We start from the raw sequence: 13,063 nt of genomic DNA on the forward strand, positions 1-13,063 counted from the left end.
CATAAAATAGTGTCATTTATATATATTGAAAGTGTCATTTACATATATAAAAGTATTATTTATTAAAGTAAATGGTGTCATTTACATTAAAAAAAAATAGTACTCCCTCGTCCCATTATAAATGTCTCATTACTTTTGGGCACGGAGATTAAGGAATGTGTAATTAGTACTCCCTCCGTCCGCCAAAATTATGGCAATTTGCTTGGGCACGAGATTTAATAAAATTGGTGATGATTTTAATGTAGTGGAGAAAGGGTCGCACCACTTTATGAGATGAGTGGTTGAGATTGAATTTTGAGTGGTTTTTTTGTAAATAAAGAGTGTTAGTAAGGATAAAATATTTAAGAGGATGGTGGGACCATTGCCATAAAAGGAAAGTGACATAATCTTGGCGGACGCCCAATATAGTAATTGTGACATAATCTTGGCGGACGGAGGGAGTAGATAAAATGAGTTGGTGGAGAGAAAAAAATATATTAGCCGAGCAAGTTATACAGTGCAATCCCCTGTGCGCCACGCTGCTTTGATGCTTATCTTTTAAGCCCAGTTTTGATGGGCCGTTTTGAGGGTTTTTAGGGTTGATCGGTAGTCTATATATAGGGCTTAATGTTCTTTATGAAAAATAATCTTTTAGCCTTCAGATCAAGAGTAGCTTCGACCTTAGGCAATCAAAACAATCTTTAGTTTAATTCTCGTTTTTCATAGTTCTTTAGTTTTGAGTTTTAGTTAGTTTTTAATTCAGTTTTAGTTAGTTCTTCGTTTAGAGTTGTAATCAAGTGACAGATTTGCTTCTCGAGATGTTTTATGGTATTTCGTATTTATGTTTATTCCTTGCTTCTACTTTAATTATGCTTTGCTTTCAATTATGCAATTTCGTTTATGTCTAGTTAGATTAGAAGTTTTTAATTACAGTAGTTTAAATTCTTAGCCTCGTAGCGTTTAAATTCTAGTCGCCTTTACTTTATGCTTTTAATTCTGCCTAGGTTTAATAGTTTATTTTTGCATGAGTATTTACATTGGTTCTTTTCTGCCTAGTTCATTTTAAGTTTAAGTTTCTAGTTAAGTTTAATTCCAAGTTTAGTTTAATTTTAGGGTTAATAGCCAAAAAATACACGAACTTTCACCGAATTTGCAAATTGCACATGACCTTCAAAATTGGCCTCAGAATACATGACCTTTTAATTTAATTGTGATTTGCACATGCGTTGACCATAACTTTAAGCCTAGTTGACGTGGCTGCCGGAAATTGCAGACGTGGACTAACCGTCGGACAAGTAATACGACGTCGTTTCTTGAGTGAGTATAATTTAAAAAAAAAAAAAAGGAAAATTTCAGTCTTCTTCTCCGTCTTTTCCAAACGTCGAGCACGACCGCCGCCTTTTCCAGATCCGCCGTCTTTTCCAGACACCGAGCACCACCGCCACCGCCGAGCACAGCGCGGTCTTCTTCTCCGTCACAGGCCATCGCTCGCTTTCTTTCCGCTGCCTCACCGCCGTCCTCCATCCTCCACACTCGCCTTTTCTTTGCTCATATGAATGTCGCCTCACCGCCATCTTCCATCTCCGCCCTTTTCCCTGAATCTCCATCCTCCATCCGCCGCCATTCTCCATCTCTGCCGCACCGCACAGCGCGGCCTCATCTCCAGTCGCCGCCTTCCACCAGCCACAACACAAACACCACACCACGACACAAACACCACACAATGCGACGACACGACACAAGCACTACACCATGCCACAAATTTCAGTTGCGAAGAGCCGACAATCCCCAAATTTGCAGAACCCCCAAATCCACAAATCCCCCACAATCCTCCTCCGCCTCCAGCCTTCCAAAATCGAAGTCGAGCCGGATGAAATCGAATGAGTGGTGAGGGAAAATCGGAGTCAAATGGGAAGAAATCCCCAGATCTGAAGCCACAATCCTCCCCTGCCTCCAACCTTCCAAAATCGGAGTCAAGCCGGATGAAATCGAAGGAGTGATGAGGAAAAATCGGAGTCAAATGGGAAGAAATCCGCAGATCTGAAGCCACAATCCTTCTCCCCATGCGCGTGGAGTTCATCAGCTTCGTCACCGGCGAGGCCTCCAACAAGTGCCACCAGCAGAAGCGGAAGACGTCCGTCGCGCCCGATGCTGGAGAAGAAGAGGACTAATTAGGCGATTTTGTCAGCTTCTCTCTCTCTCTCTCTCTATCTCTCTTATGCCACATGTATAAAAAAATTACATTGTTTTTAATTTTTATGCCACGCGTATTGCCACAGCATTAAAAATGCCACGCGTATTGCCACGTCGTTGCCGGTCAACTTTAATTATAGCCGGAATTCTCGCCGTGTGCAAATCACGATAAAATCAAAAGGTCATGTATTCTGAGGCCAATTTTGAAGGTCATGTGCAATTTGCAAATTCGGGCAAACTTCGTGTATTTTTCGGCTATTAACCCTTAATTTTACTGCTTTCAATCCAATCTTTACTGCTTTCTTGTGATACAATTAGAAGCCCTTTAAGATCTTCCTTGAGAGATGACATTGGGCCAACTTACCATTGCTAGAGTGTCCTTGTCCTATTGCAAGTCAATCTAGAGGTGTTTTAGGTTGAGTCACTGCGCTCAAAGGCGTGGAGCTATACAACCTCTGTTTCTCTCATAACTACCGGGAAGGTAACCGTGTCGCCGATTACCTTGCTTCCTCTCTTTCGCATGACGGTTTTTGGCTGCATTCTATCCCTGAGATTGCACAGCTGGTTTTCGATGATGTCCACTCTTCCTTTGTTCGCATGGTGCGATAGCTTGCTCTGGGTGCGTGTGAGTTTGTTAGTTTGGTTGTTTGACCCTTTCTCCTTGGGTTTTCTTTTTGTTTTTTCGGTGCTTGGTGGGAACCGGGGGGACTTGGGGGTGATGGTCGGGCCGGAGCTTCTGAAGTCTCCTCACCTCAGTTTCCGCCCCACCGTGTTGTGTTCTTGTTTTCGTTGTATCTAGACGGGTACTTTTTTTCCTCGTTTTGAGGTTTTAATGAGGCCCGACCCTGGTCTTCTCTTTGGGTTTTTTAGGTTTCTTTTTCCTCTTTAATAAACTTTTAATTCAGCAGTTACACTTGAACCAAACCCTATATATATATAGGGTGCGGTTATAGTGAGAACCACACTTATCGTGAGAACATAAGAACCATTAAAATCAATGCATCTACTATATAAATTAATGCATTCGCTATTAAATTTAATGCATCCGAAAATAATAAATTTTTTGCTCCCTTCAGGATTCGAACCCAGGATCTACATTCATCCACCGTAGATCTTGATGATCGAATGGTTTAAAATGGTTCTCTGTTCTAATTTTATTTAGTGGTTCTTATTTGAACCTCTCCCTATATATATATCCCTATATATATATATTCCACTATTTTTCATCAAAGAGAGAACTCAAGGGAATCTAATCAATGTGCGCATTTTATGACGAGTGGGCCAGTTGGCATTTTCTTTCATTCAATTCCCTCTCATGTTGAACGGTATGTTTGAACAGCATTTCATCCCATGAAATATTTTCTTCTCGAAGAAAATAGTATTAATAAAATGATATACTGCTTATACTCGGTGCTAAATTGATTCTTCGTTTGGAATTATACAGACGAACTATGTAGATATGGTAACAAACGAACTATCAAGTATAATGTCTACCAATCTACAAAACCACTGCTACTAAAAAGAAAATATAATCAAGAAATAAAATCACAAAGAATTTGCCTGTTTTCACAAGAATACCTAAACCCCAATGCCCCATACATATAGTCAGCATCTCTAACCACAAATTCAAGCAAAGGGATATTCATTTAAAGAGCACTGATATAACTGTGAGTGTGTCTATATATATACAATCACTGAATCTACACGGTTTCCATCCTTGGGCTGTATAACACCAAAGGTGGCATCGTTTCCAACCAGATGCTCGAAGAGGACGGCCTCATATTCGACTTAACATAGTTTTCTTCACCCTACCGAGGTATCAGCTATGCAGCCAAACATGGAGAGCTCATGAGATATTTTGTCGAGGTACGAGGAACTTGCACCCAACTACTAACTCTGCGCCACCTTCACTCCCAGCCTATCGTAGAAGTCAATAGTGCAATCAGCAAACAAATTCCAACAGTTCAAGGGGAAAAGATTTTGTTTTCTGGTGGGCGAAGGTTAGGGGTAAAGTGATTACTGACCTCATGAGCTAGTGCCAAGCTACTCCCGGAGTACTAGTCCTCGCTCGAGCCTCAGCCAGTGAAACAGCCATGGCTAACATCATTTGCTCCTCAAAACTCTCGGGAATTATTGATCCTGTGACAGGTTGAATGCCGCACTGGTTCTCATCTTCCTGGGGGAGTTGGGGGACAGCAGCAGGGCTCATAGCATCCCCAAATTCATCAGAACCTCCATAACTAGTTCCTACTTCAGCCATCTCAGATCGATGATCAGCCCATTCTCCAGCATCCCCGGTCATTGCCAACTGGCTATCGGGTGATGCCACAGTGGCGTTCTCTGCAGGAAAATAATTTTCAGATCCCTGCCCCTCCCCATTGGAATACATGCTGCTCCCAGATACGTTATATCCAGATATGTCACCACCATAGTTGGTAGAGGTCCCTCCGCTGTTCTGTTGACGTTCAGCAAGGGCTGCGATAGCGCAAGCAAGACCACCAGAAGGAGACGATGATGATCCAGCTGCTGGAACTATTTCTGCTAAAGAGCTGCGATCTTCTAAAATGTATTCTCCTGACTGAGCTGCATCACTGTATGAAAGATCTTGATGCCTGCCATTTTCCTATTATAATCATCGAGGACATACAGTTAAGAAATCAAGTTAGTATTTACATTTATCTTATAGTAAAATTTATGGTCAAACCGAATCATATACTAAGATGCTGACACTGGAATGCAATCTGAGATCACTTCGGAGATCCAAATCTAATACTTCAATTCCCACTGGTTTCGATGCAGACGTCACATGTAATACAGGAATATTTCTTTTCTAACTTAGTTTCTCACTTCCCAGATAACTACTCGCATTTGTCAAAAAATATTTGTTTCACCATATCTTTTAGAAGAAAATAGGATTTTTTAATGTAAAATACCATTTCTCAAAGACAACTTCAATTTCAAACTATGTAAATTCTAATTTATTGCAATTCAAGCACAAACAGCAGTCATTGAAACTCAAATCAACATATCCCGACAAACTATTACAGTAGAATTATACATTCAGTATGGTCTTCAGTCAGACTACCTATTTTCTCAGAATTCTAATTAAGGTACTATGAATTCAAAATTCAACATTCTAATCGGATCCACATGGACAATACGAAATTAACAAAAGTACAATAACTAGAAACTAAATATGTGGGCTCTATTGTAATGGTTTAACTAGAAACTAAATATATATTAATTAGATTATGGTAGCAGTGGTGGTCTGAATGGTGTAATATAAGGTTGATGTTCGATAATATTATTAGTCTGAAAAACTGAGTATATATAATTCAGATGTATTACAGGGTGAAAAAGTGAGTGGGATATTTCAGTAAAGATATCGGGTTGAATAAACATGAGTTGGAACTCCATAATGACATACAACTTAGAGAATGCTTTGATTATGAAAAAGAAAAGAAACCAACACAACATACAAGACTGTAAAATATGCTTAATATAGATGAAGTACGCAGAGCTCTTGCTCCTGAAGAGCTTCAAATATTTGAGATTGACTATAAACGGAAATATCCAATTGTGCAAATAAGTACCTGAATAGACAGCCAAATTGCTTCCATAACCATGATGTCCTCAAGATCAAGGTCAAATTCATCCTCCCTGCATTCAGAGTCAAAAGAACACCACCATAAAATGGGTGTCACATATTCAATCATCTTCCAAATCACAAATAGGCAATCCCGAATACCATTAATCACAGGCTGGAACAATTATAAAGCTTACATATAGAATGAGGAAAAAAAATCCTGGGTGGATGCGTGTAACTGTGATGGAGGATTCTAAAAGTGATTGATACTCGTGTGAAGAATTTACACACATTAAATGTTGCATCCTACTTATGATGATCGTGGCAGCAAAATCATAAAATAAACTTGGTTCAAATTCTAATTTCATGACAAAGGAGGATGATAAAAAGAAGAATTCAAGCAGTAAAGGCATCTGATTTATCTTCCACTTTTCATCTAGCCTCCTAACAGAAAGGCACTATATCTAATTCCATCCAAAATCCAATTATTCTTTTTTCCCTTTTTCATCAGTTTATACATGCGTGGTAGTTGTCATCGCTGTCAGTTTACCCCCATAATAGTCCTGGTAGAGAACCAAGAGCCTGCTTGTGGTTGTCACTAGAAGGTGTCTTTCTACTTTCAGCATGTTGAACGATAACAATAAAGAACGACTTCTATCCCTATGAGACTAAACATGTGGGCCTACTGTTCCCATCAGCACATCCCCATTAAACACTTACGAGCTAGCATCTCAATGCCCTGACACTCTCACGTCAAAAGACACCACTCTGCGATTAGCATACTTTTTTGAGTTGGGAATTGGGATACTGGAGGATTGATGCTGGATAGAAGAGACCTAAAAAACTAGCCATGAGACATCACGAATCCCATAGACACAGAATTCATAGAACTAACTTCATTCCTGCTTTTCTTATCAAGTTTAGAGAAGCAGCAGAATAAAACAGCTTAATTATCCCTTTTGATGAATCATAATGATATTCAGGAAGCAAGAAAAGTGATCTCAAACTTTCCATTTTACACACAATGATGAGATTCGTCTGGTTTTGTTTGATGGTTCTAGTCACTGGAGACTGTCTTTGACAGGTAAGTATCTTGATACTTAAGCAGATTAGTAGATCCCCTCACATGAGAAAATATTAGACACACTCAGGAAATATCTAGTTTTTGATATCATCATGATTACATAAGGTTAGTAAGGTTTGAGAAAATAACCTAAAGGAAAATCACACTTGACGACATCAACATGAAGAAGAACTGAGCTTCTCACTAACACAGGTGATATCAACAATATTCACAAATAAAAGACACCAAGTAGATAACGGCTAAATTAATCGACAATTTCTAAAATAAACCGATGTCAAAGGATCTGTAGTAATAGCATAAAAGGAAAAAATCCTACTTAATCCAAATAATATATGGTTCATATTTCTCCTGTAGAAAACTAGGTCTCTCTCTCCTCTAACTAAACTCATGTTTCCAGCTTTAAAGTCAGGTATCAGTTTCCATACTATCCAAATTCCAAAAAGTTAAGGGACAAGTGATATTATCATGAATATGTAAAATTCCATATCCAAGTGCAATATTCTAGTTCGTATTTCTATATATTATAATAGATCCCAATCCACTTTTCGATTTTCTTTCATTTGTCAGCAACTCCGGGAGTAAAACAGTTCCAGAAGGAAGAGCCAACATGCAACAAACTAAACTTGCCAAGAATGAAACAAACAGGACTAAATTTTATCCATGATGTTTTCAGTCATAATGTTTAAGAGGCTTATGATTCCTCAAGCATAACCAAAAAAAAAAACACAAACAGCATGGAGTTATAGCATGTTGTTTGTTGAACTTTAACAGAAGGAATTCATAGACTCCACCAACTCATGTCATCACTTCCCAATTCCATCAAAAAGTTATGCTAATAGCCTAAGATAACATATCATGATCATGCTAAATCTTGAGCTTGCACTAAGATACTAACAACTTCGCGAACTACCCTAGCCCCTTATAGATGCAATCTAATGAAAATTATTAACCTATAGATATAGGTCAAACGAATTCACATATGGTGTAAGTTTTCCAAGGTAAACCAAAATCAACAAAAATAGCCATGTGATACTCAGGGAAAACTTTTTTAAACTTTCAGATTTGAGAAGAACTAAAATACAGCAATGGCTTTCTAAATAAACTAAGCTAATAAAAGGAAAAATGCCATACCTAATCTGCCTTTGGCGTGGAGGTGGTCTTACCGCTGAAGTTTCACTGGACTCATGTGAAGCAAAAATTTCTTCACTTCCTATAGCAGAAACAGAAGTGGGTGCTGTATACAGGCAAAGCACAATCGTTACACAAGCAAGAAATTAATATCTGTTACTTGAGGCTTAGACCTGTTACCTCGGGTTGAGCAATATTCAACCTCAGTTGGTGCTCTCATACTGCTAGAAGAGCTTATTTCTCTTAGTTTCAGCGACTTTTCTTCATCCTGAAGTTCTTGATGCCTCATCCTTATTTTGGCCTCAATAACTCGTTGTTCTTCCTATAGGTGCAAGTTATAGTAAATATATCAGAGATGAGAATATTCAAGACTACAAAGAAAAGTAGAAGGATTATTAACAATAAATCACTCTCACAAGTTGCTCTATGCTTTTCTCCTCCTTCGTCTTAACACCTCGATACTCCACAGCATAATTTGAGGTTTTGCAGAACGGACACCTTTAGGAGTTAAGACAAGCACAAGCTGAAAAACTTGACATGTGAAGAATGTAAACACAGTTTTCCTTGACACAAATACTGCTATGATATGTGTTTGTTTTCGGGTGTTTGGGCGTCGGTGCGTGAGAGTATGTGTAAAATCTAACACCTATACAAACAATTTATCCTTTTCTTCTCTCTTTTTCTCAGGGAACAAACACAAACAATTCTGACCAAAATCAAATCTATGAAATAAAGGATACTGTGTAGGCCGTGTTGAATTGGGGGTCTTCATCTGCAAAAAACACTCTAAAAGTAGCAGCACTTCAGTAAAATCACAAACACACGACTAGGATGATGAACATTCATTACTTAATAAGAAACAAGCAAAGAACCTATACCTGTACAAATGCCTTTCGTGCAGCATCTCGACCGATTAAGACTTGGATAATACTGAAAACATCCAAAACCAAGAAGGATTCATATTAAATGATGGGCATGTCGCATAGAAAGAGACAACCTATTACCTATTATACACAACAAACTACGGGTGATCAAGACCAAACAAGTGTCGTGTAAATCCAAATTTATTGATGAAAATAACTGAAGTATGCTCTGTTGAAACATAATCAATCCCCTTCTCGCTCCAAGTTATTACCAAGCTAGTAAAGATAACAATCAAGTCCCAGTTCTTCATTAACAACTCTAGTAGACTAGTTCAATTGTTAGGCAATACTCGGAAAAACCTCTGTCCAAGTCTTCCAACAATTATGACAATCCAATTTCCATTACATTAGACATACTCAACTTCTTCGAAACAGCCTATTTCCCAACTTTCGTCCATACATAATCGTATATACCTACTACATTTTCATTTCACAGAACCAGAGCAAAAGAACCAATAAGATTAAATTATATTTTGAAAAAACATAAAAAATAAGAGTACAAACCAAGAAGCAAATAGGACACTCCTCGAGGTCACAGCCAGAATCATCATCACCAGGGTAACAAGGTGCCAGCTTGGAGTCAAGAATCAGCTTCCGAAGCTTCTTATGATCCACATCTCTGTGCTGGTACAACCCCTGAGGCCTAGTGTACTTCTCATCCACCACCTGCCTCCTCCTCCCCAATTTATTCCCCATCCAATCAAAACCACACACCTTTTCGATTAACTTGGAATGCTTCACAAATTTAAAAAGATTTTCACTGTATCGAAACGGGGCTGAAGAAAATTCGCGTCACTGACGCATCGAAACATCTCGCGAAATATAGAAAAGGGAGAAAAACCATGAATTCTCTCAGAAACAACACGAGCCCAATAATTGTACTCAAGAAAAACACAAGCCAACCAAGAAAATTGGTGATTTTGAGATGAATTGGAAACCTCGCAATTAAATCTTGGGATAAGAAGAAAACTGCCCCGGTTGAATTCTCAATGAAGAAAAGGGAGCAGAAATAAGTACTATGATATGTAAATATACACAGGTAAGTTATGTGTGTTTATATATGTGTATATTCGAGGCGGAGAGAGAGAGAGAGGGGATGGAACAAGATCAGAACTTTCTCTGTTGATATCCGTGTTGTTTTGCGTGTGTGTATCGATACATACGTGCCTTGTGTGTGTGTATATCTACTAGATTCGGTGTTTACGCCAAAATTAAAGAAATTCAATTACTGCGAGAGAGAAGAACGACGACGGCGACATAAATAGTTTTTCATTTTATTTCATTATCTGTTTTGTTTTCTTCTATTTGGACTTTCCCCTCACTCAGACGTTGGTTCACCAGAAATTTGAAAACTAATATTTTTCCCACATTTAGCAGAAAACAAAAACAAGAAAGTTTCGAATTGTTTTCAATTACCCTAATTAACAAAGAAAATCATTTCATAATCATGCGGATTTCATCTCAATTAGTAATATTCTAATTAATGAGTAGTAGGATAGCAATGGACAGAAGCAAAGGGGTGGAGTGCAATAGCCGGAAAGAATCGAGGACTCGAGAATAAATAAATACAATAAAGTGCAGCAATGAGTAGAAAGAAAATGGCTTCTTTTTCGTTTTTTCATTTTTATTTTATGTTTTTATTTTGAACTGGAGAAGAAAGAGTGTACGCGCCAGCTTATGATGCGTGTAGTGAAATGCCCCAACACTATCATTGTCAATTTTTTGGTTTGTAGTTTGTGCAATGTTTTTCTTTTTGGCCCTTTTTCTTCTTTTAATTTCACTTTTTGTCTCATCATTGAAGTAATTTGACCAAGGGAAATGAGAATAGTACTATAATCATATTCCTAAAAAAAATGTAATCATGGATCCCATCTTAAATTACTGGTTATCATTTGTTTCAATGGAATCAAAGAATTGAGTTAAATTACTATACTTAATTTACTGTTGCGGAGAAAGAAGGAAATCGATTATGTTGTCAAATTCTTTTATCTCCCGTGGAAATGTAGTGATTTTTCGTGTGTTTTAGATAAATTGTACTCTTATGTAGTTAGTTTGCAAATCACATGAAAAAGATAACTTACATTTGGAAAATCATGCATGTATGATAGACTTTAATACTTCATTCGTCTACGAAAAAGAATCTCGTTTAAGGATGGACACGGATTTTAATAAAATTGTTAGAGTTATTATATTATACTTTCTCCGTCCACAAAGATTGTGTGTTTATTACTATTTTCGTCCGTCCACAAAGATTGTGTGTTTTCCTTTTTTAGAAACCTCATTTATACTTTAATCCTCATTCACACTCAATATTTACAAAATATTCATTCTTTACTTTTATAATTTGATGGGCCCTATACTATCTTTTAACACTAAAATCACATCTTCCAACTTTTTTATTAAAATATGTGCCCTCCACTCTACCACACACTCTTTGTGGACAGAGGGAGTAATTTGTAGAGTAGTATTAGTACAAAAATAAAATAAAAGTTTATTATTAATTAAAGAATAAATAAAAATAAAATTTATAGTTAAATATAGAAGAAAATGTATGATGTAATGGTTCAAAAAGTGAAATATTTAAAACTATTTTCTATGAACATAAATAAAAAAAAAAAAAAAAAAAAAAAAAAAAAAAAAAGAGGATAAGCAGAACTTTTTTCGTGATCAAGAATAGTATAAAAGCGTTGGTGAGATTCAAATACGACACTTACCGTAAAATTGATCAATCTTTTGGAATAATATATTATATATAGGACAAAATTGTACAATTTGTTCTAAATATTTATTGCATGGGGGTTTCAGAGATTAATGAGAAAAAGAAATAGGATGGCTCCCCGTAGATCTGGGTTCATTTGTAGAGTCCTTTTCAACTTCTCATATTTATATAGTCCTTAGTGTTGACTAAAATTGGTGTAGTGAGTACAAATTTGAGGTATTAGAGTACTAAAGGAATAAAAAAATATTACTTTTTTATTCCTTCGCCCGTTATAACGAATAAATTTTCATCTAACTCGTGGCAATATATGCATGTTATCATTAGTTTTATTCTTTTGACAATATTATCATCAGTTTGATGTCAAATTTTAGAAGATTAATTTGATAAATGTATTTCGATGTTGACATGACTTTGGAGTTTAAGGAAGTAACATATTTTACATGTGTTTCTTTCAATTACCATTGTAAGAGCATTCACAACGGCCTTTGTTGGGTGGGCTCGAGTTGAGCCCCACGTCAGCATATCCCGTTTTGCAGTCATGCCTCCAACCTCGAACGGGGGCGGAAAGAAATGAGCTCGGCTCGTAGTGAAAGATGTGATATGTGTGCGTTACACGCGTTTAATTTAATAAACAAATAACTGAAATTCCAAATGATGAAAAAAGCGACAATGAAAAGTAAAGAAAAATAATACCGACGAGGCTCCTGTTGTGGAGGTAGAGGGAGCGACTCTATAAAAGAGGTGGTTCTCCATAGAAAACTTAAGAGACTCTCTGTTATGGATGCTTTATGTAAATTGTTGGAAGGTCCTAAAGAATGTTGAAAGAAGGAAAAAAAAAATCATATATCCATCATTTTGATGCTGAAATTTTACAAGGCTTCAGAGGTAGATGTTTAATTATGCACGTAATATCTATAAGAAACAATCAACCCAAATGGCCATAATGAGGAACAAAAATCAAATTTTGACCTATAATCTTAAAACATCAAAATCTGGCCATTAATTAGGCGGAATGCCCAATTTGGCCTTTTTACCCATCGCACTCCACAACCTGCAGCCGATGAGAGGGAAAGACCACTTGTCGGGAGTCTGGGCCTTCATCCAGGCGGCCATGGCCTGCCACCGCTGGGCGCCGTTACTGCCCAGCGCCGCGAACATCTCCTTCAGAATCGGCACCTCCAGCATCGTCTCCAGCGGTTGCACGGCAGCGGCGCCGAGTAGAAGTCACCGGAGCTCTCGCGGCTTGGGTAGAATTCGTCGGAGTAGAGGATGAGGCGGCGGCGGTGGAGGAGATCCGATCCTCTGAAATCGGCGGCGTGGAGGAGGGACTGTTCAGGTGGCGAAGGATGAGGCAGCGGCGGCGGCAGATCTGATCTGATGAGGCGATAGTGGATCTGATCTGATGAGGCGCTGCCTTCTCCATCGACAGATCTGATCTCCGCCTCCTTCGA

The 13,063-nt window shown here is 38.0% G+C and overlaps 1 protein-coding gene across 1 annotated transcript; it reads right to left on the minus strand.

Annotated features, from left to right (window-relative positions):
• Positions 1-3,685: 3,685 nt before the first annotated feature.
• LOC131026442 (E3 ubiquitin-protein ligase DA2L-like) lies at positions 3,686-10,647 on the minus strand. The gene is made up of 9 exons (XM_057956310.1): positions 9,398-10,647; positions 8,849-8,900; positions 8,711-8,756; positions 8,387-8,468; positions 8,151-8,292; positions 7,974-8,076; positions 5,766-5,832; positions 4,197-4,795; positions 3,686-4,090 (listed from the first exon to the last, which is right to left on the minus strand). Exons 1-8 carry the CDS (start codon positions 9,587-9,589, stop codon positions 4,205-4,207), a joined length of 1,275 nt encoding a protein of 424 aa, XP_057812293.1. The 5' UTR covers positions 9,590-10,647; the 3' UTR covers positions 3,686-4,090; positions 4,197-4,204.
• Between the last annotated feature and the right edge of the window lie 2,416 nt (positions 10,648-13,063).

This window comes from Salvia miltiorrhiza, chromosome 5 (genome assembly GCF_028751815.1).
Source record: "Salvia miltiorrhiza cultivar Shanhuang (shh) chromosome 5, IMPLAD_Smil_shh, whole genome shotgun sequence".
In the NCBI taxonomy this organism is placed as follows: domain Eukaryota; kingdom Viridiplantae; phylum Streptophyta; class Magnoliopsida; order Lamiales; family Lamiaceae; genus Salvia; species Salvia miltiorrhiza.